General features: G+C 42.7%; 1 protein-coding gene across 19 annotated transcripts in view; it reads left to right on the forward strand.

Annotated features, from left to right (window-relative positions):
• Positions 1-26,730, forward strand: part of RALGPS1 (Ral GEF with PH domain and SH3 binding motif 1) — a 381,746-nt gene that overhangs the window by 267,680 nt on the left and 87,336 nt on the right. For all 19 annotated transcript variants that reach the window (XR_010593744.1, XM_065572729.1, XM_042854450.2 and 16 more), the window contains 2 exons: positions 3,235-3,372; positions 11,097-11,190. Coding sequence is in view for 18 of the 19 variants with exons in the window: in XM_065572729.1 (XP_065428801.1) it covers positions 3,235-3,372; positions 11,097-11,190 (232 nt within the window). In the remaining variant the exon portion in view is untranslated. The remainder of the gene's footprint in view (positions 1-3,234; positions 3,373-11,096; positions 11,191-26,730) is intronic.

Raw genomic sequence — 26,730 nt, forward strand, 5'->3', positions numbered from 1 at the left:
CTCCACTGCCATTATCCCTCTGGGCCAATGTAAAACAATATTCTATGGGCTTGTGTACTAGAAGAGCATGTGTACTGATTAATAGAAATTGGGGAACAGATGATGTTACTGAGGGTTAATGCTGTGGGGAAGTCTTCTGCTATCTCACTGCATAACTCTTCATTTGTTTGGAGATAAGAGACTGGGATGGAATAGAGAGGGTAGAACTGACTTTAAATTTGTTTTTTAGCTATCCATTATTGGACAGTCTTTGTCTCCATAAAGTCCAGAACTTCTAGAAATTCCAGAGTTGCAGCAGTTTTGTTTTTTAGTGCTTTTAGAGGAAATAATTTGCTTCCTACCTGATTCACAAGTACATTTGCTGTTGAACATTTAGTGAAGCATTTCAGAAAATATATCTGAATTTCACAGCCATTAGTTCCCCAAGAAGGCAATAATAAATGGACAGAGAACAGGTTATGCTGTATTACCGATAGAGTCCCTTATTTTAAAAGGGATGAATTTGAGGGTCCTTTATTGTATTCATTTATTCAGGTTTGTGCCTGGCTGCTGCAGAGGCATGCAAGAGGGAAAGGAGCAAGGAGCTTACCTTACACAATGGCTGTCCTGCAGCAGTCAGAGGGACTGCTGCTCCCTCAGATTACCCCCGGGGGCAGAGGACACTCTAAAGTTGACAAGAAAAAGGCAAGACCATGACCCCTCCGCAATCATCAGTGCCACATTGGTCATCAGAACTTACCACGCTTGTGATGGAGCAGATGGCACACTCCCTTAAGGTGTGAAGCCATGTACACCAGAGAGCAGAGGGGCTTCTCAACAAAATCCTCAATTAATTATTCACCCGTCACCATAGTTTCTGGAAAAGTTACATAATTGAAACAGTAAAACAAAGTATACTACAGTATCTGGATCACACAGCCGCGGCACCACTGTGTGCCTTAGACTGTGCTTTAACACACACAATCTTGGGTTCTGCTGAAGTGAGTTTCCAAGCCAAAGGCCTGTCCCCTTGCCTTCATTGTTCTCCAATCCTCAAATCTAAGATTTAACAGACACTTTTCCTTCATTAACCCTCCTTGTCTTCATCTGCTCTATATTGACCAAATTTTGTTATGGGTTTGTGATGTTTATAGCTGTCTGCTTAGACCTACCAAATTCCTTTCATTGGGTTTGAACTGAGGTTTCCGAAGCTGGAAGACTGACGCTGTAGCGTTCTTACCTGCCTCTGGTATCAGTATATGTAATTTGTGTACTATTTACATTTCAAGTGCCTTGTGGTCTTACTGAACTCTGTGCTGCATATGGAGCTGCTTTAATTATTCCCAGAGAAGTTGGGTGTGTGTTTCTATTTACAGTTATGAGAGATATGTGATTTCTTTGACCTATTAATGACTTTCAGGAAAATGCTGTATATTGGCAGTAATTAAAATTAACATTTGTTGAATTTATTTTCTTCTTATCTCCAATGTTATTGGTGTGTTATTCCGAATTGGCTTATCTGCCAAATGTGTTTAGCAAGGCTTTGTAATGCTATCATATGAGACTGAATATAGTTATGGATATATTGCACAAGGCCCTGCTATCATGTAAGAGATACAAACTCTGTAGATCACAATTTGATTTCATCAGAGCTGTCTGAAGCACATCTATAATATCTATCTATAAGAATAGAGATATCAGACTGCCACATTCTGCTCCTGGGTGCATATACCACTCTACCTGTGGCCTCAGTCTGAGCTGCCTATGTCTGTCAAAGAGCAGCATTTGGCCCAGTCCATAAAATGCTTTAGGACCCGTTTGGATGAAAAGCATCATAGAAATGTGAATAATTATAATTTTTGGTAATAAAATTACCAAATTTCTGTGCTCATTGAAAACCCCCAGGACCGTAGCATAGCAATGTCAGGTGCTGTTTTCCGGTAAATATAGAAATTCATCAGTTAACACTAGACCACTTTATTTAAGAACATAAGAACAACCTCATAATATAAGAACGGCCATACTGTGTCAGACCAATCTAGCTAGTCTTCCGATAGTGGCCAATGTGTTACTAACCCTTAGAGATAACCAACCCTTAGGCCCAACCAAAGACTTGCGATAATGTACAAATTAATCAAATGGGGCAAATTTGAAGAGCAGTACTTTCATTGAAGTCGAGGATTTTTCATTCTTCGGGATCATGCAGTATCAGGCCCTTAGTAACTTGCCAAATGCATGGAGATAATTCCATAGTATTTTCTAGGATGAACACAACATTTAAAAAAAACCAATGAGGAGTCCTTGTGGCACCAAGAGACTAACAAATTTATTAGGGCATAAGCTTTTGAGGGCTAGAACTCACTTCATCAGATGCATGGAGTGAAAAATACAGGAGTGGGTATAAATACATGAAAGGATGGGGGTGCTTTACCAAGTGTGAGGTCAGTCTAACAAGATAAATCAATTAACAGCAGGATACCAAGGGAGGAAAAATAACTATTGAAGTGGTAAGAGTGTGGCCCATTACAGACAGCTGACAAGAAGGTCTGAGTAACAGTAGGGAGAAATTAGTGTTGGGAAAATTAGGTTTAGGTTTTGTAATGACCCAACCACTCCCAGTCTTTATTCAGGCCTAATCTGATGGTATCCAGTTTGCAAATTAATTCCAGTTCTGCAGCTGCACGTTGGAGTCTGTTTTTGAAGTTTTTTGTTGAAGAATTGCCACTTTTAGGTCTGTTATTGAGTTACCAGAGAGACTGACGTGTTCTCCTACTGGTTTTTGAATGTTATGATTCCTGATGTCAGATTTGTGTCCATTTATTCTTTTGCGTAGAGACTGTCCGATTTAGCCAATGTACATGGCAGAGGGGCATTGCTGGCACATGATGGCATATATCACATTGGTAGATGCCACAAGGTGCCACAAGGACTCCTCATTGTTTTTGCTGATACAGACTAACCCGGCTACCATTCTGAAACCTGACAACATTTTAATGAAGTGTATACCCTGAAGTTTGGCCTGTTCTGTACATTCTTCCTTGTAAGTGTACATTGTCCAAAGTTTTCTATGTTCTTGTAAAATTCCAAATTTTACTTTTTTGATTACACAAAACTCAAGCTATTCGCTGTTAATAATCTCCCTATTTGTTCAATGGGAAAGGCACAGATGGGTTGCTGGTGGTTCCTGGATGTTCTGTTTGTTGGTACTTAGATGACTATTTCTTTATAAAACACTTGATTAATCTTTAATTTCAGGAATATATCTCTTGGATTTAATCTACATCGATTCTGCATATCCTGCATCTGGCAGCATCATGGAGAATGAACAAAGATCCAATCAAATGAACAATATCCTCCGAATAATAGCTGATTTGCAAGTCTCCTGTAGCTATGGTTGGTAATTTTTGTCTTGTTGGTATTGTAAAGTCTTCATTCATATTAATATAATAAATCATTAGGAGATGTCTGCCTCATATGAAGAGGCACATGAGGATAATGTAAGTCAACAGAGTGATGCACTACTAAACTGCTTTATTTCCTTTTCTGTATAACTTCAGTTTTAATTCCAAATTAGGCAGTTGAATCATAATATGTGTTCTCTGTTAATGGAACTAGTGTGCAAGCTTTGTTAGAACAGTGTGTTCCATATGCAGGCTAAAACTTAAGTATTTAGTGAACCAGGGCTCTTGCATTTGGATTTTACTAGACTAACACTGTGGTTGATTTTTTTTATTTTTATTTTATTTTAATTCTTTTTCTTTGTTTTTGCTTTATTATTGTTTGGATGAAGGAAGTAGGATGTTTCACTGGGACCATTTCTTGCCTGGATGAACTGGAGTCCCTGCTCCTCATGGAATCAAGCGACTCTCCATACCAAGACCCGATCTCCAGACCACCACTATCTTCTGGTACCGCAGGACTCTCCACCCTTTTCTGTGGGTGCTCCTCTGGTGAACAATATTGAGGAGGATGAAGAAGACTTCCAGTCAGTCTGTTCTATTTTTGTTCAGGTTCTCTGATATATCCTTTCAGGAACCCATTCTTTGACAGTCACAGGGCAGATTATCCTTGTCAACAAGGGTGGGGGAAACCAACCCTGCATTCCACCCCCTCATTCCACCACCCCCCACTCCTTTATGCCACCCCCAACGGCCATACTGGGACCTTGGCTGTTTATTGGCAGCAATTTGCCAGACCTCTGGTACCATCTCATAAGGAGGCTAAAGTCATATACTCCTCTCCTCCTCAAACACCCCCCCCTGGAGAAATTTACAGAGCAGGAAGTCAGGTTGGATAAAGAAGCCACCCCTCAAATATCTATTGCATCCTTGTCTCCAAATAAGGGGTTATGCCTCTGCCACCTTCCATGGCCAACAATTTTTGGAAATTTCAAGATCTCATAAAGAGAGCAGCTGATACTCTTCAAATTCCACTCAGAGGTCAAGGACACGAAGCAAAAACTGTTGGATATCCTGCTGTCAGCAACACTCTCCAAGGTGGTGTTACTCATTAATGAGTCACTACAGGATCCAGCTAAGACTATGTGGCAAATACCTGCTACTGTTCCGCAAAAGTGAAAATGGGCAGATAAAAAGTATTATGTTCCCACCACCAAAAGATTCTGAGGATTTGTTCTTCCACCTAGCTCCCTGGTGGTGGACGTGATAAATGAGTGAAATAAGCAGCACTTCTCTAAATATGACAAAGACCAAAAGAGACTGGAGTTTTTTGGATGGAAATCCTATTCATCGGCAGCCCTACAATTCAGGATCACAAACTACCAGGCAATGATGGGCAAATATAATTTTACAAACTATAATCTATTACAGTCTTTATTGAACATCTGCCACAGGGAGGAATCCAATCCATCATTTCAGAGAGCCAGTTATTGGCCAAAACCGCTCTTCAAGCATCCTTGGATGCTGCTGACATTGCTGCCAGGTCCATCTCCATGGCAGTAGTTATACACAGGGCATCATGGCTAACTCGGATTTTCCAAGAGAAGTTAGGAACTCTGTTGAGGACCTTACCTTCAATGGCAGTAAACTTTCCTTGGAGACCTTGCAAACATGGATGAGTCCTTGCACACACTGAAGGACTCTAGGTCTACTTCATGATCCCTGGGCATTCATACATCTACAAATAAGAGAGGATTTAGTATGTCACAGACTGTCCAAAGATTCTCTGGATTCTATAGATCCACCAAACCTCCCATGGAAAGACATAAATTCCAGAGAAAGAGGGACGCTCAACTGCCTTCCACGACCACCCAGTATTTTCAAAGCAATGATTTTGATGAGTCAGTCGAGCATTCAAATCCTCCCACACCTCTAGTTTCACAGCTGCATACGTTTGCCCACCTCCCTGACTTTGGAGATGGTCTTTCCTATTTCCAGTATGCTTGGAAGCAGATCACTACAGAGTGGGTCAGAGAGGTTATAACATCGGGCTGTGCCATTCATTTTACATCCCTCCCTCCCTTCCAACCTCCCCCCTGCCCCATCCTTCTTAAGGGATGCCTTGACAAGCTTTTATTGAGACAGGAAGTGAACTGTCTCCTTTGATTAGGAGCAATAGAGCCTGTCTTGCTGCCTCACAAAGGCAAAGGGTTTTACTCGAAGTATTACCTTGTGCAAAAGAAGAACAGAGGATGGATACCAATTTGGATCTGAGACTTCTAAACAAGTTCATAAAGTCTCAAAAGTTCAGGAAGGTGACTCTGGCAGCTATAATTCCTTCACTGGAGGAAGTGGATTAGTTTTCAGCCCTTGACCTACAGCAGGGGTCGGCAACGTTTGGCACACGGCTCGCCAGGGTAAGCACCCTAGCAGGCCGGGCCAGTTTATTTACCTGCTGATGTGGCAGGTTTGGCCGATCGCGGCCCCCACTGGTCGCGGTTTGCCGTCCCCGGCCAATGGGGACGGCGGGAAGCCGCAGCCAGCACATCCCTCGGCCCGGGTCGCTTCCCGCTGCCCCCATTGGCCCGGGACGGCGAACCACGGTGAGTGGAGGCCGCAATCGGCCGAACCTGCCGCGTCAACAGGTAAATAAACTGGCCTGGCCCGCTAGGCTGCTTACTCTGGCGAGCCGCGTGCCAAACGTTGCCGACCCCTGACCTACAGGATACCTATTTCCATATGACGATACACCCATTGCACAGGAAATACCTACAGTTCACTATAGGCCAGGATCATTTCCAATACCAAGTTCTTCCCTTTAGTTCTTCTTCTGTCCCAAGGGTACTCTCGAAGATCCACACAGTAGTGGCTGCTTATCTGTGACAAGAAGTGATCCTAGTCTTCCTGTACCTCAACAACTGGCTACTCGAGGGTTGTTCCTACAAAGCAATCCTATCTTCCACCCAGACCGCCCTTGCTCTGTTCCAGGAGTTGGGTCTTCAGTTGAATGAAAAAAAAATCTTTGTTAACCCCTATACAGAAGCTACAGTTTATAGGGGTGTGTGGCGGGGCAACGACTCACCGGCACGGCACCTTCTGCTGGTTGTCCAGGGAATTAGCACTTTTCCAGCTCCGGAGCGCCCTCTGCTGGCTGATGTCTCGCCTGCCGCTGGCACCCATGTCCCTCCTGGACCCCCAGTGCCCTTTGCCCAGGGGTTCTGCCCTCCGCAGTACCCCCCTCACTCTGGGTCTCCCCTCCCAGGAGAACCTGCAACCCCCTATCCCCATCTTGCCTCAGTGGCTACTGCCAGCCTCCATCTAGCCCCCGCTCACTGGGGCAGACGGCAGTCTGTATACCACTCATTATCAACAAGGGGGGTTGGACCAGCTGCCTCTGTCTATTTCTGGGCTGCCCCTCTGCAGCCCTAGTGCCCTTTTGCGAGCCCTTAGCTTGGCCTGCAGCCTGGGGCTTTGCTAGGCTGGAGCTCCCCAGCTCCTTCTGCCCTTCCCCAGCACTGCTCCACCCTAGGTACCCTCCTCAGCTTCCCAGGCAGCCAGGTCCTTCTCTCTCTGAAAGCTAGAGAGAGAATCTCAGCCTCTGGCCCTCAGCTCTCTTCTAGGGCCAACTGTGGTCTGATTGGGGCGTGGCCCCACCCTGCTATAGGGTGCCTTCAGAATTGTTGACAGCCAGGGCTTACCTTCCCTTAGACAGATTTGTAACTTTGTCAAGTCTGGTATAGGTAATTCAGGGAAACCCTTAGACCACAATAAGGAATTTTCTTCACTCCTGGGATAACACGGCATCTTGCACCTTTTTGACCAATCATGCAAAGCTATGTCTCTGCCGCTTCCAGGTTTGGCTCAGAATGACCTATTCTCCAGCCAGACACACCTTGAACAGGCAGGTGATAGTTCCTCTACAAGTGAGGAATTCTTTAGACTGGTGGAAAAATCAACTCAACATCGGTGCGGGCAATTCCTTTCTGTTGTCCAGCCCCATCAATAACTTTAACAGATGCATCAGTGTTGGGGATGGGGAGCTCACCTCAGTGCCTTCACAACTCAGGGCAGATGAACAACTCAGGAAACCAATCTCCACATCAGTGTACTGGAACTCAGGCTGCCTTCATTTCGTACCCCTCTTCAGAGGCAAATCAATCAGGGTCATGACGAACAATATATCCAGCATGTTCTGCATCAACAAGCGGGGAGGAGCAAGATTCCGCTCTCTGTGTACTGAAACCATGAAACTAGGGAACTGGTGCATAGCTCATTGAATCCAAATTTCACTGGGCTATCTCCCAGGTATTCAGAACTCCACAGCAGATGTTTTCAGAAGACACTTCTCCCAGGACTCCAAACTCTCAAATTCTCCACAGCATATTCCAAAGATGGGGAGTGCCAGAGGTGTCTCTCTTTGACATCTCCAGGAACCAAAAGTGCTCGAGAGAAGTCTGAGCCACCATGCTTTGGGAGACACCTTTCTTCTATCTTGGAAGAAGGGTCTGTTCTATGCATTTACCTCTCCACCGCTGATATGAAGGGTGGTGAACAAAATCAGACACACAAGGCCAGAGTTGTCCTTATAGAGCCGACATGGCTGAGACAAGCTTGGTACCCTTCCCTGCTTCATTTATGTGTCCAACCACCAGTCAAGCTTCCGACCACTCCTCATCTCATCTTATAGGCTACGGGTTGCCTGCTTCACCCCAACCTAGGGGTTCACCACCTCAGGGGATGATACCTTGGTCATTCATGGGTTAGAATCCTCCTGTTCTGCAGAAGTGCAACAGGTGTTACCAAAAAGTAGAAAGAAGTCAACCCGTACTACTTACTTGCAGAAATGGAAGAGATTCTTCCATTGGTGGTATTGCCAACGCCTTCTGCCTGAATTGGTGCCACATTCAGTCATCATAGAATCATAGAAATATAGGATTGGAAGGGACCTCGATAAGTTGTGGGGGAGGTTTGGATGAATATTAGGAAAAACTTTTTCCCTAGGAGGGTGGTGAAGCACTGGAATGGGTTACCTAGGGAGGTGGTGGAATCTCCTTCCTTAGTGGTTTTTAGGGTCAGGCTTGACAAAGCCCTGGCTGGGATGATTTAGTTGGGGATTAGTCCTGCTTTGAGCAGGGGGTTGGACTAGATGACATCCCTGAGGTCCCTTCCAACCCTGATATTCTATGATTCTATTATTCTAAGTTATCTAGTCCAGTCCTCTGCACTGAGGCAGGATTATCTAGACCATCTCGGACAGGTGTTTGTGTAACCTGTTCTTAAAAACCTCCAATGATGGAGATTCCACATCCACCCTAGGTAATCTGTTTCAGTGCATGACTACGCTTACAATTAGGAAGTTTTTCCTAATGTATAACCTAAATTTCCCTTGATACAGTTTAAGCTCACTACTACTTGTCCTGTCTTCAGTGGTAAGGAGAACAATGTATCACCCTCCTCTTTACAACAACCTTTTTGAAGACTATTATCTTTTGACCCCTCAGTCTTCTCTTCTCCAGACTAAACAAACCCATTTTTTTCAGTCTTTCCTTGCAGATCATGTTTTCTAAATCTTCATTTTTGTTGCTCTCCTCTGAACTTCCTCTAATTTGTCCACATCTTTCCTGAAGTGTGATACCCAGAAGTGCACTCAATACTCCAGTTGAAGCTTTAACAGTGCTGAGTAAAATTGAAGAATTACTAGTACTTTCTTGCTTACAACTCTCTTACTAATATATCCCAGAATATGTTTGCTTTTTTTGCAACAGAATTATATTGTTGACTCATATGCTATTCTTCCCAGTGTGGTATCATCCACAGACGTTATAAGTGTACACTCTATGCCATTATCCAAATCATTTTTGAAGATATTGATTAGAACCGACCCAGGACAGATCCCTGCTGGACCCCACTTGATATGCCCTTCCAGCTTACTGTGAACCATTGATATTACTACATCCTGAGTATAGTTTTCCAGCCAATTGTGCACCTACCTTATAGTAGATTCATCTAGGCTACATTTCTCTAGTTTGTTTATGAGAAAGTCATTTGAGACAATGTCAGACGCCTTACTAAAGTCAAGATATATGACATCTGCTGCTTCATCTTTGTCAACAAGGCTTGTTACCTTTTCAAAGAAGGCTATTAGGTTGGTTTGACATGATTTGTTCTTGAAAAATCCATGTTGACTGTTACTTATCGTATTTTTTACTAGGGTGCTTACAAATAGAATGTTTGATTATGTGCTAGATTATCTTTCTGTGCGCTGAAGTTAATCTTTACGTCCACACCCTAAATTCATGCCTAAGGTATTATCAGAGTTCCATCTTAATCAATCCATTTATCTCCCAGTGTTTTTTTCCCATATTGCTTAGCTCTCTGCAAGAGACCAGTTTTCATACCTTGGATGTTAGAAGGGCATTGGCTTACTACTTAGATAGGAGCAAACAAATTAGAAAGTCATCTAGGCTGTTCATCTGCTTTGCAAATACATCAAAGGGGTCCACAATCTCTGCTCAGGTATCTCTGGATATCTGGTTGTATATTCATTTCTTATGATGCTACAGGCATTCATCTCCCCCAAATGGTGATAGCACATTCAACCAGATCAAAGCAACCTCCACAGCTTTACTTAAGAATGTGCCAGTATCTGAGATATGAAGCCCATGTAGGGGCCTGACAGTATATACATTATCTGAACATTACACTCTGATCCATGATGTGGCATTTGATACGGTAGCACTGGTCTTTAGTTCTAGAGTGAATTCTGAAGATCCCTCCTCCCTCTGGGGATGCTGCCTGGTAGTCACCTGAAGTGGAGCACCCGTAGGGACATTACTCAAAGAAGAAGAAGAGGTTACACACCTTTTGTAGTAATTGCACTTCTTGAAGATGTGTGTCCCTATGGGTGCTCCACTACTGGCCCTCTTTCCCCTTTGTCTCAGACTGTCCTCTAAGGGACATTTGGGTGGAGAAGGAACTGAGGGCAGTTCTACCACACACTCCTATGTAGCCTCTGTGTCCAGCACAAGGAGGCATAGGGCGCATGCACTTGCCAAATGGACACTGCTAATGGAAAATTGCGGAGCAAGGATTCGAGAGGCTCATGCACACCTGAAGTGGAGAACCCATAAATACGCACATTTCAAAGAAATGCAGTTATTGCACAAGATGAGTAACCTCTTCTTTTGGTGCTCATCAGAGGTCTACCTAGTGGAAGGCTTCAGGGCCCTGTTGGGAAGGAGAGGGAGATGTGAAGTAAAAGGGAAGCCATGTTCCTTTTGGTGCCTTTTTCTCACTTCTGAACTCTCAGGATGAAATCTTGTCCTGATGCTTCTTGCCATTAAGTTTCAAATAAGAATCCAAAATGTTTGTTCTGTATTTGAACCAAATTGTCTGAGGTTTGCTCATTAATACATGAACCTCCACTTTTCTCTTTGTAAATTGAGAGCACATATTAAAGTCGCCCAATTCTCCTAGTAAAATCAGCAGCTGAATCTCATCTATAGACTGAATGACAACTAAGACTTTATCTGGTAAAATCCTTAACATTCTCATACAGTCTAACAAAATAATATTCCTAGACAGTTTCTCCCTTGGGGAGTTATGGTCTCCTTTTGATTCCATTCATAAAATCAAAATAACTGGAGAAAGCTAAAGAAGAATTGCTTTTATTTTTGCAGTTGTAGAGATTTACCTTGGCTATTTTTTTATACTCTACAGATCAGCTCATAACTTTACCCCATGTGCAAAAGTACTTAAAGTCTGTCCGCTACATTGAGGAACTTCAAAAGTTTGTGGAAGATGACAACTATAAGTAAGTACCATACTTTCCTCCACCCCTACATGTATTAATGGAAAGATGGCCTGGCTATTAGCTTGAGTAGGAGTTGTACAAAAAATCTCTGACAGAACTGTAAGTAGAGTTTTTTAACATTTTTAAACTGAGCTGATATTGTCAGGACATCTGAGTGAAACCCCAGCTGGCAGTAGTCCTTATGACTCTTAACATCAGTTCCAAAATTGTATTTCTTTCGCTTTTGCAAAGGCAAAAAGGGATAAAAATCAAGTGTCTGTCTTATTACAGTGTAGCCTAGTACTGGGAATAGATCCCTAAAACTGGATGTTCCCTTGCAAACTCTGTTGGCTCGGGATGCAAGCTGGACCTAAACAAACAGTATCCATTTTAATACAGCTAAATGTAAATGTATAACTAGGAACAAAGAATGCAGGCCACACTATATCGTGGGAAGCACTGAGTCTGAAAAAGATGTGGGGGCAGTGGTGAATAATCAGCTGCACATGAGCTTCCAGTGCGACACTGTGGTCAAAAGGGCTAATATGTTGCTCGGATGCATGAACGGGGGAATTTTGAGTGGGAGTAAAGAGGTTATTTTACCTCTGTATTTGGCACTACTGCAACTATTGTTGGAATACAGTATCCAGTTCTGGTGTCCACAATTCAAGAAGGATGTTGATAAATTAGAGAGAGTTCAGAGAAGAGCCATGAGAATGATTAAAGGATTAGAAAACATAACCTGTAGTGATAGACTCAAAGAGCGCAATCTATTTAGTTAACAAAGAGAAAGATAAGGGGTGACTTTATTACAGTCTATAAATACCTACATGGGACACAAATATTTAATAATGTGCTCTTTAGTCTAGCAGAGAAAGATCTAACATGGTCCAATGGCTGGTAGTTGAAGCTAAACAGATTCCGAATGTAATTAAGTCATAATTTTTTAACAGTGAGTAATTAGCCATTGGAACAATTTACCAAGAGTTGTGGTGGATTCTCCATCACTGACCATTTTTAAGTCAAGATTGAATGTTTTTCTAAAAGTTCTGCTCTAGGAATTATTTTGGGGAAATTGTACGACCTGTGTTATATAGGAGGTCAGACTAGATGATCAGAATGGTCCCTTCTATGAGTTACTTAATGCTATCTGAAATGGTGTGCACAATACCTTTTAAATACAACTGAATAGTTATACCAGGCTAATTCACAACAAACAAGACTGACTTTGTCAGGCTACTACTTTCATGTGTCAGGTGTGTGTAAAGCAACACTCATTCAAGAAGCTGAGGTCATGAGCAAACCAACATGCCAGAGTGAAAGAGGCCGCATATACACATTCATTTTCCAGAGTGGGGAACTGAGGGTCCCTGTGTCACTTCTGCAATCCTCAGGATCCTGTATGTGCCAGTCCAAAGAATGGGCTAAACTGCATCAAACCAAACTACCCTGCATTTATTTCTCAGATACAGCTGAGCTTACTTCAGTTGCTTCTAGTATTAAAGAGTGGTACTAAGCTATCATGCATATGTCTGTCGCTGCTAGTGTAGACATTGTTAACAGAAAGATCAGTCTCTTAAAAATAGGAAAGACAGATTTGAAGACAGTGAGCATGAAACAAAATGGTGACCCTTCCTTTTGGCTTCCAAATAGCCCATATTTGGAGATACCTCAGATTTCTAAAGCTGTTCTACTCAGCTCTGCTTCAAACCAGTGCATATATACTGCAGTTCTTCAGCCAAATGGTAATTGAGACAAACCATTTATGATAAAGTATGGAATAATTAATTTTGCAGTGTGGAGCCATCTAAAAGATTAATATGTTTGGAGTTTTACTCTGCTTCAGATGAGAAAATCATTCTAAAGGAAATAACATAGAAAGCAGACATTCTTCTGGGACTGATACCAGAACTGCATGAATGTGTCCGGACAGACTTCAAATGGAGAGAATATCCTCCATAATCTGTCCCATTGCCTAGGATAACCTCCAACTAGAGAAGCCAAATTAACATTGGCCTATTCACTGAAGAAGATCAGCCTTGTTTATGGTTTTGACAAGTTTATTTTTTTGGATCAGATTAAAAGCAGATCTAGGACCAGTGATATTTTATGTCATAATTCTGCTTATTGTTTTGCATTGTCTTCCAAATGAAAAACCCCACATCTACAAAACGTTTTTCAAATACAACATATATTATAAAAAAAGGAGAATTTCTACCATTATATACACGGTGGGATTTGTGTGTTCATTTCCCTTTCCTCACATCATATGTACAACACAAACAGAAAGAGAGAGAGGGAAAGACTTGCATGCTGTGCACACAGATACACACTCAACACTTGCACATTATATGTTCTTGTACAAATTAAGGACAGTGTGATCTCCATATTAAAAGTAGTCTGACTTTTCATATGTGTTTGCCTCTGAATGTTAAAATTTAGTAAGCAACAGATTGTATTTACTTATTTCCAACATGATTAGCATTTTACATTAAATGAAGGCAGGGAGAGCACAAGTTTATAATCTAAATTGCAATAGGGAAAATTGTAGTTAGTGTGTGTTTTATAGCTCCTGGCCAGGCTGCCAGCAAATGAACACATTGCTTAATTTAATTTTTGGACAGGCTTTCCTGTTCATGATACAATGTTGAGATTATATAGACAGTAGTTTTTCATTAGTTCTAGTATCTTTGCAAAAGTGAACAAAACAAATGGTCTTTATAAATATTTAGTGCCATGACATAATACTTGGATGTACTACAAATCATGAGTAATTTATATTTAATTTTCTGAAGCCACTTTTAATCCCAACAGAGGTTTTGCTAACAACAGTGAGAAGTATTTACGTATATTTTTTAGAGATAATTCAGTACTCATCCTTTCATCTGGATACCTGGGAAAATGCATTTTCTGAGCACATTTACTAATTTTCTTTATAAGCATGAGTGTGTCTAGTGAGAGTTCAGCTGAAGCCAAAGGAAAGATTCAAAGTGAAAGGAAATCAGGGCAGAACTTGATACCTAATATGGTAAAGGTCACTGCAGCTTCTTTGAGAGCTTGCATATGTCCATTACACTGTAAGTGTGTGTGCAACTTGTGCACTGGTGCCAGAGAGTTTTCCCTAGTGATACCCATATAGGCATAGCCTTGCACAACTCCAAGCTCCTTGTGCTGAAAAGTGAGGGTATAAAGGGCAGAGTAGCCCTTCCCCCTATTTCAGTTCCTTCTTAGCATGTAAGGTTGATGGTCATAGCATTGGTGTTCCCTGTGAACAAATAAACTGTTTGGTACTACCTAGTGGTACTCAGTTTTTAGTTATTTTCTTTCATTTTTATTTCTTTGTTTATTGTTTCTTTTGAAAAATTTTACTTTGATTATGCACATTTGATACTAGGGCCTATGCCCAGGTTCCCAGGGTTTAAACCAGGTGTGGGATGTAAAAAGCCTATGCCTGTTAGTGACCCTCATTCCCTCTGTCTCAAGTGTTTCAGTGAGAGCCAAGTTAGAGGCAGGTGCTCTGTTTGTCATGACTTTAAGAACAAGACAAAGAAGCTGAGGGAAGAGCACCTCGGATACTTCTTGATGGAAGTTGCCCTTAGACTGGCATCATCGCCCCCTCGGTCCTCCAAGGAAAGCTCTTCAAAGACTCCTTATCAGAGTGCTCCCCCAGCCGGTCCTGCAGAAAGAGGCCGCAGGAGATCCTCAACTCTGGTAACATCTTTGAGGCCCAAGACTTCAGACCAGTCCTGGCCTCAGAAGCATAAGCAGAAGTTGGCTTCTGGCTCATCAAAGTCTTGGGTCAGGGACTCTTCCATGGAAGAGTGATCCAGTACTGAAGATAGAGCACACCAGCCAGCTCACCACTTCCCAGTACCGGCTCAGTCGGAGAAATGAGCTGTCCACTTAGATGCCCTCCCAGGGACCATTGAGACTGGCTATTTCTTCACTGGCTATGGAGCAGTCTTCCTGATCAGCATCCCATGGTTGTACCCACTGCACTAGAGGCTTATGCTGTGGCCAGCAACTTGCTGTGCCTCTTGATACTGCCATCACCATTTCTTCAGGGTGAAGACCCTTGACTGGCATTGTCACAGCTATCTAGACCGTCAGCACCTAGATATTCTTCTGTGAGGCCATCAGTTCAGGCTCAGTACTCTCCCCTTCCACCTTCTTGGCGCCAGTTCCAGATCCCCCACACTGTATGTTTCCAGATGTTAGAAAGTCATCCATGCTTCCCCCAGTGCTGCGTTTCCAGCATAGGTCTCAATCCTGGTCAACAAGTACCCCTTCCTTTACCATGCCACTCGGGTCTCTTGGTACTCCGATTCATCGTGTACACAAGGATAATGAAGACTCCATAGTCCTGACATTCATCGACCATTGAGTTTTTACCTGAATAGAACAATGCCCCTTTGGATTTCTTCCCAGATTTGCAGAATGTATGAGAAGTCATCCTGCCTCAACTCAGAGACTTTCCCAGTGGATCACTAGCTGCATTACAATGTGTTGAGCTGTCAAAAGAGTAATGCCTCCTGACAATCTCACAGCACATTCAACCAGAGCACATTCAACCTCATCAGTGTTTGTGGCACTGTGGCGGGGTGTGCATACCCTGCACTAGGCAAGGAAGGGTTAACCCCACACTGTGTGTGGCAGACGTCCCACCCCTCAGACCGTGCTGGGCATGCTCCAACTGCTGCCTCAGTATAAAAGGGAGCAGCCCAGCTCATTCTAGGCTGACCACCGAGGAGGGAGGACGCTTGGTGGAGGCTTCTGCCCAGGAGCCGCTTCAGCACTTGACTATGGGAACCATAGATCCCAAGGACCAGACCAGAGTCTTGTTGCCTATGGCTGGCCAACTGGAGTCAGAATCCCAGGGTGCTCAGAGACCCCAACGACGTATTGACCCCAGCTTCAGGAGACACGGTAGGAAGTGGCCCATGGAGGCAGTGAGAGTGGTATCTCCCTCCCAAGGAAGGTCAGCGTATTGCGGTAGGATCCCCACTGACTGGGTGGTGAACACATTCGCCACTGACAGGGCCCTGGGAGCAGGAAGGACCCGGGTCCCTCTACCTCGGGTGGCGGCTCCTTACTCTGGCCATTAGGGCACACAGTCCTGATCTCCAGGGAAGCCATACTGATTCTGGCCATTGGGCTGCACCGCCCTGACCCCAAGGAAGGTTGTATTTACTCTGGCTATTAAGCTGCATAGCCCTGATCCCCAAGGGCAGCCATATTGACTTTGGACATTAGGTCACACAGCCCTGATCCGCAGGGCAGCCGTACTGACTCCAGCCATTGGGTTGTGCTGCTCCCAGCCTAGGGATAGTCAGGTGGACTGTAACTACAGTAGTATAACACCCCGACCTGCCCCAAAACGGGACAGGGTATGCATACCCCACGAGAGGCACACATCCCAATTATGGATATTTGGAGAGCAGCAGCATGGTCTTTGATTCATATATTCACCAGTTACTACATATTATCTGCTGCATCAAGAGAAGATTCAAATGTAGGCAAGGTGGGCCTACAGTCCTTCGTCTGATGAGACTATGAGGCCCAACACCTGTGTTAATGGCGTGGAAGTCACCTACAGCATAAAGAATATATGCAGTCACTTAAAGAAGAAAAAAGTTACTTACCTTCTCATAACTGATCTTTGAGATATGTTGCATATATCCATTACGTGACCCATTCTCCATCCCCAGCACATCAAAGTCTATCATCAGCTTCCAGTGCGAAAGAACTGAAACAGGGGCTGGGTGACTCTGCACTTTGTACCCTTGCTTCGTGGCACTAAAAGCTTGAGAATGGAGCTGGCTCAAATGCCATCCTGGTTAGGACTGGCAGATGCCATGTGCAACATCACCAGGGCCACCCTGAGAATTCTTGGCAGCCTCCACAGAAGCAAGGAGAACTCTGTGGCAGAAGCAATGGCCAATTGATTGGACAGCCAAAGCCATGCTGTCCGTTCTACCCTTCAGAAGTGGATGCCTGTTTTACAAAGAACTCCAGAAGCTGGAGAAATTTCTCTCAGATAAGGAAGGACCCAGGGCTTCCATAAAACAGGTTCACCAGAACACCAGTGACCTGCTTCCTGGGCTAGATTTGCCATGCTTCAGGATGGAGTTTCTGAAGTCTGTTAAATCCAGTCAGTTAACTGTGGATAGATTCTCTGTTCCCTGTGTCATCAGGATGCCTATCTACGCATCCCAATTTGGCCATTCCTGTGTCTCATAATACTGGGGCACCTCTATCAATATCAGGCTCTTCCAGAGGAAGGATCAGAGATACACTCCTACATGAACAATTGTCTAGTGAGAGTAAGGACAGAGCACCAAGCAAAAGAAACAAATACTCTCCTTTTTGGAGAGTCATGGTTAGATCATCCATTGAGGTAAGATGTCTCAACAACTGGTCTGTCTAGGAGTCCAGTCAGAGTTAAAATATTGCCAAGGCAAATGCTCCACAAGAGAGGAGAAGTATTCAGCTGCTTCAAAGTGAGGGCAGTGAGACTCGTGCTGCTCCACTTTTGAAGTATCTTACCATCAAGACTGGGTATAGTCAGGCAACATGATCCTCATCACATACGTAAATTGTCAGATGCATGAAAAACAAAGATATGGCTAAGGATACTTCTGATACCAGAAGGTTTTGTAAGTTCTGCATGTATCAGGGTTCATGCCACCAAGTTCAAAAGGAAGACAGACGTTTATTCAGCAATATGAGGGAGCACGACTTACAGGAAATAGATGCTCTGTCTCTCTGGAGTGGCCAAGTTGTCCAGAGCTGGTGAACTTGTTGGTGGAACCTTAATTCTGACTCCTAGTAACAGAAAATCTTCTGACACTTCTGACATCTCATCTGAGACATATGATGTGTTTTCAGATGGCAGGCCACTGAATAAAAGGCATTTTTGGATAAGGACATTGCAACCTTGATGTTTACTTGGAAACAATCTCCCTCCATGTAATCTGCAAGTGTTTGGAAAGGAAGATAAGGAATTTCCATACAAGATCAGACCCAAGGTTCATCTAGTTCAGTATCCTGTCTCCAACAATGGACAGTACCAGGAAGATGTAAGAATCCTGTATCAGGCAGATGTGGGATAATCTGCTCCCCACATTAGCTCTCATCCTGCTGTCTAATAGTTAGAGATTGACTTAAATCCTGAAGCATGAGTTTTAATATCCCTTCCAATATTTTTCCTATAATTACGATAACTCTGGATATTCTTTCTACCCATACAGATTTGAATCCTGCTTAGTCCTTTGCCCCTCTATGTTTTCCTGTGGCAATGAGCTCTCCATTCACCTAGCTAGGTTAGGTCTTTCTTTTTCTGTTAACCTTCTTCCATGAAGAAAATTTACATTTTATTCCTATTCTTTGCTTTCTGTCTCCTAGACAGTTTTTGATCCATGACAATATTTTGCTTCTCACCCCATGATTCCCTGGCTTCTTTAGGCCTCTTGTGCAGGACTTTGTCAAGGTCTTTTACAAATCCAAATAAATTAGGTCAACCAGTTCTCCGTTATCTACTAGTTTATTGACACATTTAAAGAATTCTAAGAGATCAGTGAGAGACAATTTTCCTTTGCAGAATCCATGCTAACTAGACCCTATCATACATGATATTCCAGGTGTTTGATTATTCTGCTTTTAACTATCATAGGAACATAAGACTGGAAGTGACCTCCTAGTTCATCGAGTCCTGTCCCCTGCTATTGCAGGCAACCCCAGCATAAAATCCCATTCAATCATCCTGTCAACCAGTTTGCCAGGTACAAATGTGAAACTGACTAGTCTACAATTCCCAAGCTCATCCCTAGAGACTTTTTTAAAATACAGATAATACATTAGTTACCTACAAATCCTCTGGAACAGTAGCTATTTTTAATTAGCAGCTCAGACACTTCATACTTGAGTTCCTTCAGGACTCTTGGATGTACGCCATCTGATGACTTATTGCTTTTAAAATTATCAATTTGCTCCTACACCTCTTCTTCTAACACCTCAGTCTCTGATAGTACCTTATCTTTGTTACCAAAAAAGGGTAGGTCCAAAGTAGGTATCTCCCCAATTTCCAAAGCCCTACCTAGTTATTTACCTGTTGATGCTTATAATCCCATATATTCTGGAATTGTTTTCAGTGTGTCAGGTTTTAAGGATAAGTACCAGCTTATGGGAAAAGCAGTCTCTTCTAGTTATAATTCTTTGAATTCATGCTTAAGAGGGCAGTATCCAGATTAGATTTATCTCAAAAGGAAGTGTCCAAGAAAGACAAAGAGGAGTTACCAGATCAGCAAAACTACCCAGAAGTATTATTCCTCTGAATCTAAAACAGAACTTTTTATTCTTGTCAATGTGGCCTTGCTAGCTGTGATGGAGAAGGAATGAAAGTCCACAGAAAAACTGAAGAGACCAAGCAAGATGACTAAGAAATAGTCTAGTGTGCACCAGTATAAAACAGACATTGTTTCCTTTCCTAAGGATATCCCTAATTAATGACACAGCAATATCCAGAGATGGACAGTTAAGTCCCACAGACACTCAGGAGAAACTTTGAGCCTACCAGGAGACTCTGACTTTATCAGAGCCTAATAACCTCTTAAACATGGTGGCTCAGCTTCACCATTTCAAAAAGGGATTTCTAGTAGCTGAGCTGAACAAGATAGTGCTTATATATGATGTCTCTCTCCAGGGATAAGGAGGTCACACAGAGAACTTAAAGCATGACAGGAGACACTGTGTAAACTGTTTAGAGGCCAGGGCAATTTACTATGGACTCAAGGTCCTCTTTCCAGGGGCAAGAAGCTGCCATGTATTAATCATGACAGACAACACCAGTGCAGTGACCTGTGTCAGCAATTTGGGCTGGATGAGGTCATCATCTCTGCAAAAGGACCCATATTTTGAGGAATCTCCCATCCATCTGACCTCTACATATTAAGAAAAACATCTTGGCTGAGTGACTAAATAAGAAACAGCTAGATCAGATCAAATGGGATCTTCACCCAGATACAAGAGTTGCAGTTTTTATGAAGGAATTCAAGTCCCTCTAATAGACCTATTGATGTCACACACTAACTGCAAAGGACCCCTCTTTTTTCTCCCAAAAGAGGGGGAATCTAAGGGTAAGAGGTATAGATGTTATCTCCCAGAGAAACCTTGCCCTCTGCTACTCCGGACATCAGGAGGAATAACAGACTAGTAATATTAGTGGCACCATATTGGCAGCAGTGGCCCTCATTCTCCAAACCACTCAGCATGGCTCAGATTGACCCCATTTTCCTTCCTTTAAGACAGAATCTACTCTTCCAGGAACTGATTTCTCACCCAGAGCCAGGGTACCTGAGACTAACTGCCTGGCTTTTGAGTGGTTTTATGTGAAAGATAGGATACTCTGAGTGGATTCTTGGAATGCTTCCACCAGTTTTTCTTCTAAACCTGGCTAAAGTTCAAGGGATGCTACAAGAAAGGTGATGTCTATCCATCTTCACCTTCACTCTCAAGATATTTGGGCTCTTACAGGAGGGTCTGAACAAAGGCATCACAGATTCAACATTAAAATGTCCAGAGGTTAAATTATCAAGTCCACTATCCTAAACAGGCAGGAAGAAATTTCTTCAAACTTGGATTTAAAGTGTTTCCTCAGACATGTGTCATTTCTTCCTCCTCCTAAGATTTGTTGAGCTCTGCCATGTGACCTTGATTTGGTTCTTAACCCATTCTTCATCCCTTTGACCCCCTTGGGAAGGTATGCTTGTTATTTCCTCTTTATCACAGTGCCATTCCTGGTAGCCAGTACTTCTGCCTTGTAGATAACAGAGGTTGGGGTTTTATCCATTGGGGATCATTATAGTCCACAGTGATAAGGTTGTTCTTCAACTAGACCCAACTTTTATCCCAAAAACTAATTCAGCATTTCACAGTGTCTAAGAGATTTGCCCAAATCCACCTCACTCAAGAGAGAATCTTTAGCATACATTAGAAGTCCATTGAGCCCTCAAGATCTATGTCCATTGCACAAAGTCCAGTGCTGTATTTAGTCTGTATCATCCTGCATCCAAGAGAAAGAGAAAGCAACTAAATCTGCTGTTTCAAGTTGACTGAGATGGTGGACCTTGGTGGCCGACCGATCAAACAGTCTGTCCAGCAACCAGCATTAAATACCACTGAGAGTCTCCTGGTCTAAGAACTTACACACCATATGAGGAGATCTGTAGGGAGGCCATGTGGTCATCTATTCATGCCTTCTCAAAATTGTACAAATTAGACATTCAGGCACTGGCGAATGCCGCCTTTCGTGCTCTGTGCAGTGGACTCCTGGTAAAATACAAGGAATTTACTACCCTGTGTATAGTTCTGAAGGCATACTGCAACATAGATTCACAAAGTTTAAGGCCAGAAGGAACCATTAGATCATATAATCTGAACTCTTGTACCTCAGAGGCCAGTAAATTTCACCTGGTTACTCCTGTATTGACCCCAATAATTTGTATGTGATTGAAGCACATCTTCCAGAAAGGCATCCAATCTTGATCTGAAGACACCAAGAGATGGAAAATCCACCACTTCCATTGGTAGTTAGTTCCAGCGGTTAATAACTCTCGTTAAAAATGTGTGCCTTATTTCTAATTTGAATTCGTCTTGCTTCAATTTCCAGCGATTGTTTCTTGTTATGCCATTCTTTGATAGATTAAAGAGCTCTTTGTTACCAGGTATTTTCTCCCCTGATGGTACTTTTATGTTATAATCAGTCTTTCAACGTTTCAGTCACCTTTTTGCTAAGCTAAACAGATTCAGCTGTTTAAGTCTTTCACTTTAAGGCCTTCAGCTCTCAGATAATTTGGGGGGGGGGAGACACTTTTTTCTGCACCCTCTCCAGTTTTGCTGTATTATTTTTAATAAGAGGACACCAGAACTGGACACAGTATTCTAGTATTGGTTCCACCAATGTCACATACAGACTAAAACATTTCCCTACTCCTACTCACTACTCCCCACAGCCCAGCACTGCATTAGCCCTTTTTGTCACAGCATCACGCTGGGAGCTCATGTTCAGTTGCATGTATATTATATCTGTACAGCAACCCCTCCAACCAAACTTGAAATCTCATCAAAGAATGAAATCAGGTTTGTTTGAACAACTCTTTTTTTCATAAAACCATGTATCGGCATTAATTATATTTGTATCTTTTTAATTCTTTATCAACTTAATTGTGTAACAGATTTTCCACTATTTGCCCAGGACTGATGTCAGACTAATTGGCCAATGGTTACCCACATCATCCCACTTGCCTTTTTTGAATATTGGCAGAACATTAGCAATCTTCCAGTCTTCTGGAATTTCCCTTATATTCCAAGATGCATTAAAAATTAACATGAGCACCCCAGATATCTCTTTAGCCAACTCTTTTAGGACTCCTGGATGCAAGCTATTCATGCCTGCTGATTTAAAAATTACAGTAGTTAATTGATCTGAATCCCTTGCAAATGAAAGATAATAGGAAAATGTAATATGACTTACCAAAAATTGCCTTCTTCTGAGTTACAAGGTCCACAGACCTTACCTTGCTTGGAGTATATTGTTGCCAATGGGATAAAACTGCCATTTAGTTCATTCCGAATTGGTTCATAAGGCTGTGCTGTGCAGTAGGAATTCATAGTTTATTTGTACAGTGTTTTAAACTCATTAAAAAATGTAAGGCCACTGGGGATATTGTCCTTTCTTTGGAAGCTCTTTTAACTGGTGGATTCTTCAGTTTAGCTGGCCACACCCTTTCATGCCAGTGACTGACAGGTACAGCTCTGCCTACATAGCTGGACACAGGCAAAAAGTCAATTGGCTAACGTATCTGTGGACCTTGTAAATTAGAGAGAGGAAATTTTTGATAAGTCAAAATATATTTTCCTATTCCATAAGGGCTCCCTAATGGAAATCCTATTTACTCCTTTTACCCTGGATCATCTCACATTTTTAGCTGGAGAAAATGTGCTTATTGTGGTTTTTTTACAATTATTTACCTTTTGTCTGTTAAAAATAATGTAAATTTGACTTAAATTATAATAACTTTTATAAAGTGCTCAGAAGAGGAATATTGCTAAATACAAGTATTTTACATTGTTGTTGTTTGGTTTGCATGTTGTCTGGGTTTTTCCTGTGCTGGTATCTGATATCTTTAGAAGCTATCCACTCATGCTAAACATAGCTCATATTCCATTAAGGAAGTTTTCAGTGGAAGTCTTCAGTTTTTCTATGTGTATCTTGACTTTCACTGAACAGCTGCGAAAGAAATTATCAGCTACTGCCTGTGTAAGCAATATAGCTTTTGAAATCCTGCTAACCTTGGAACATCTGTTTCTTTCCATTTCTTGAGTCTCCTGGCTCCCAGTTGAATTTTACCTTTTGCAGTTTTTAAAATGCAAACAAGCTCTTGAGCCCCTAATTGACAGAATAATATTGGAGGGAGTCATAGTGCTCCTGGAGTGTCCTGTCTCCTTCCTGACTGCTTTACCAGTAGTGCAGGTTTATTTAAACTTTCCCACATATGCCACTGACTACAGAGTGCTTTTGAGTTTTTTCAAGCTGCAGAACTGAGCACGCAATTGAATTTGGCGTACTCAACACCTGAGTTACCAGCAAGAATCTTTTTATTTCCCCCTACAGAAAAGAATCTTAGTTTTCAACCTACTATAATGAACAGAAAGCTGGACATGATGCCACAGATCCCATAGAGCCTTTCAATCCTTGCCTGCCTAAAAACTGATCAGAAATGGTTAGGTTTGTGCCTATTATCATTATATAGAAAGGGCTGCTTGCCCAGATTTGATATAGGCTGGTGGTAATGGTTTTCTTCCATTGCTGGGGGGGGGGGGAAGAAATAAATGCCTCCTCTTCCCCTTGGGTCCATGTGCTGGTGGGAAACATAAGGGTAACCAGCCTTCTCAATCTGTCAACAGCCTTTGATACTGTCAATCATGCTCCTCTTCTTGATACGTTGTCCGCCCTTGATTTCTGTGATTCAGTCTTCTTCTCATGCTCTCTCTCTAATCACTCCTTCAGCATGTCAGAGAATCCTCATCATCATCCTTCCAACTTTGGCGGGAGGTTTTACAGGCCTCTATGCCCTTGTCTTCTCCGTCTACACTATATCTCTGGATAATATCATCCACCAGCACAAATTCCACTATCATCTCTGTGCTGAGGATTCTCCGATTCACCCTCCTTACTCCGGACCACTCTACTTCTATCCACGCTAAAATCTTTTCCTGTCTCTCTGATATTTCCTTATGGATGTCTAGGCATCACCTCCAGCTCAATGTGGCTAAAACAAAATTCAGGCCTGTAACCTGGGTGCCATATTTGATTCAGTCCTTTCTCTAGGTCCTCATGTCTAGGCTATTCCTAAATCTTAATAATTCTTTCTTCATAACATCTCTAAGATAATGGCCTTTCCTATCCATCCTCACAGCTAAAACTCTTGTCCAGGCTCTCATCATCTTGCACCTCAGTTGCTGCCGCATCCTCTTGACATTCACATATCTCATTTTTCCCACTCTTATCCATTTTGAATACTGCTACAAATACCATGTTCCCAGCCCATCATTTTGACCTTGTCACCCCCTCTTTGTCATCCCTCCATTGGCTCCCTTTTCTCTCAGTTAAAAATAAGCTAATTATCTTCACTTTCATGGTCCTTTATAGTCTATCCCCACATTTCCTATAATTTCTCATTCTCTCCTGCCTCTACTCACCCAATGATGCCTGCCTCCATTGCTCACTTGTTACATTACACCTTTGCACTTTCTCCCATGCTGTCCCTCATGCTTGGAATAGCTCTCCATAAATGTCTGCAAAGTTACCTCATTGTCCTCCTTCAAATCTCTTCTTAGAACTGTCCTTCACCAGGATGTCTGCAAAAATTTGACAATGGTTAGCCCATTGGTATTCTGAGACCAATCCCTATCATGCTGACAAGTGCTGCATCATTGTTTCTTTCTGCCTCCCTGTCAGTCTGTATTCACCTGTTGTCTCTTGTCTTATATTTAGACCGTAAGCTATTTGGTGCAGGGTCTGTCTTTTTGTCCTGTGTTTGTACAGTACCTAGCACAATGAGGTCCTGGTACATGACTGGGGCTCCAGTCCTTGGTGCTACTGCAATACAAATTAATAACCAGTTGCTCTCCCCTTAGTGCCATGTGCCTGTGAGAGACGGGGGGTAACCAGCCTCCTGCCCCCCACAGAGACAAAGGAATGAGTTACATGCTTGTATTCCACCATAGGATTCAAAGTGACATAGAGATGCCTTAGGGAGACAAGATAATCTTCTCATCTATTTATCTGGTAGTCACAGTTCTTATTTTAAGATCCTGTGAGGCAAAATGAATGTACATACTTAGCAAAGTAGTTAACTTGTGTTCAAAGAATATTAATAAGAAAAGTGTTGGTTTTACACTGGAAAGCAAGTGAGACCTCTGCACTGAGGGCTAGTAGGGGACTAGTGCTGACCAAAAGGTGGTGCCTATTGGGAAGCGGACCTGGCCAGGGAGTGCTTACATAAAGCAGCTCTGCTGCACAGTGGGTCCTGCCTGCTGAGCAACTGTTGAGGTGGTAGTAGGAATTAAAACTGCTCCTCACTCTTAGGGCAGGTCTACACTACGGGTTAAGTCAACCTAAGTTACGCAACTTCAGCTATGTGAATTATGTAGCTGGAGTTGACGTACCTTAGGGCGACTTATTGCGGTGTTTACACCACACTGGGTCGACAGGAGAAACTCTCCTGTCGACTTACCTTATGCTTCCGGTGGAGTATCGGAGTCTATGGGAGAGCGATTGGTGGTTGTTTTAGTGGCTCTTCACTGGACCCGCTAAATCAACCCCCGGTGCATTGATTGCCACAGCACTGATCCTTGGTAAGTGTAGACACGCCCTTAGAAATGCTAGTAGGAAGTAACAGAAACAGCCTTTGGGGTGGAAGGATGGAGCTAGCAGTTAAATGACAGCCTGGCACTCAGGAGACCTGGTTCACTTCCAGGCCCTGCCCCAAACTTCCTGCCTGACCTTAGGCAAGTCAGTTAAACTGCCCTGTGCCTCATGTCCTGTCTGTGAAATGAGGAGAATGATTCTGCCTTACCTCCCATGGGTGTTATGCCAATAAAATTCATCGATGATGGAGGCATTTAGATACTATGGTGATAAGGGTCAGATAAATATCAAGGGACCTTGCTAGCACAGTTGCAGTGAATCTGCCACAAAAGTTAAGTGAAATGAGGGTAGCTTCACTGGTTGTTTTTTCCAAGTCTTGTCTAAATTGTCAGTATACAAGATTGTGAATTTAACAGTAAGTGAAAAGTCACTATTATTACTCTCTGGGCTGCTGGTGCAGTGCATCTAATTGTCCCTCACTTGAGACTTCATCCCACACAAACCTGGGGCTTTTTCTTTTTAATTGATGACAATTATTCTAGAATTAAAATGCTGAGTAAAGAAATATAAGGGTTATAGAAATGTATTGATGCCAGTGAAATACCCATATTTAAGCCTTCTAGCAGCTTCTC

Source organism: Chrysemys picta, chromosome 18 (assembly GCF_011386835.1).
Source record: "Chrysemys picta bellii isolate R12L10 chromosome 18, ASM1138683v2, whole genome shotgun sequence".
NCBI lineage: Eukaryota > Metazoa > Chordata > Testudines > Emydidae > Chrysemys > Chrysemys picta.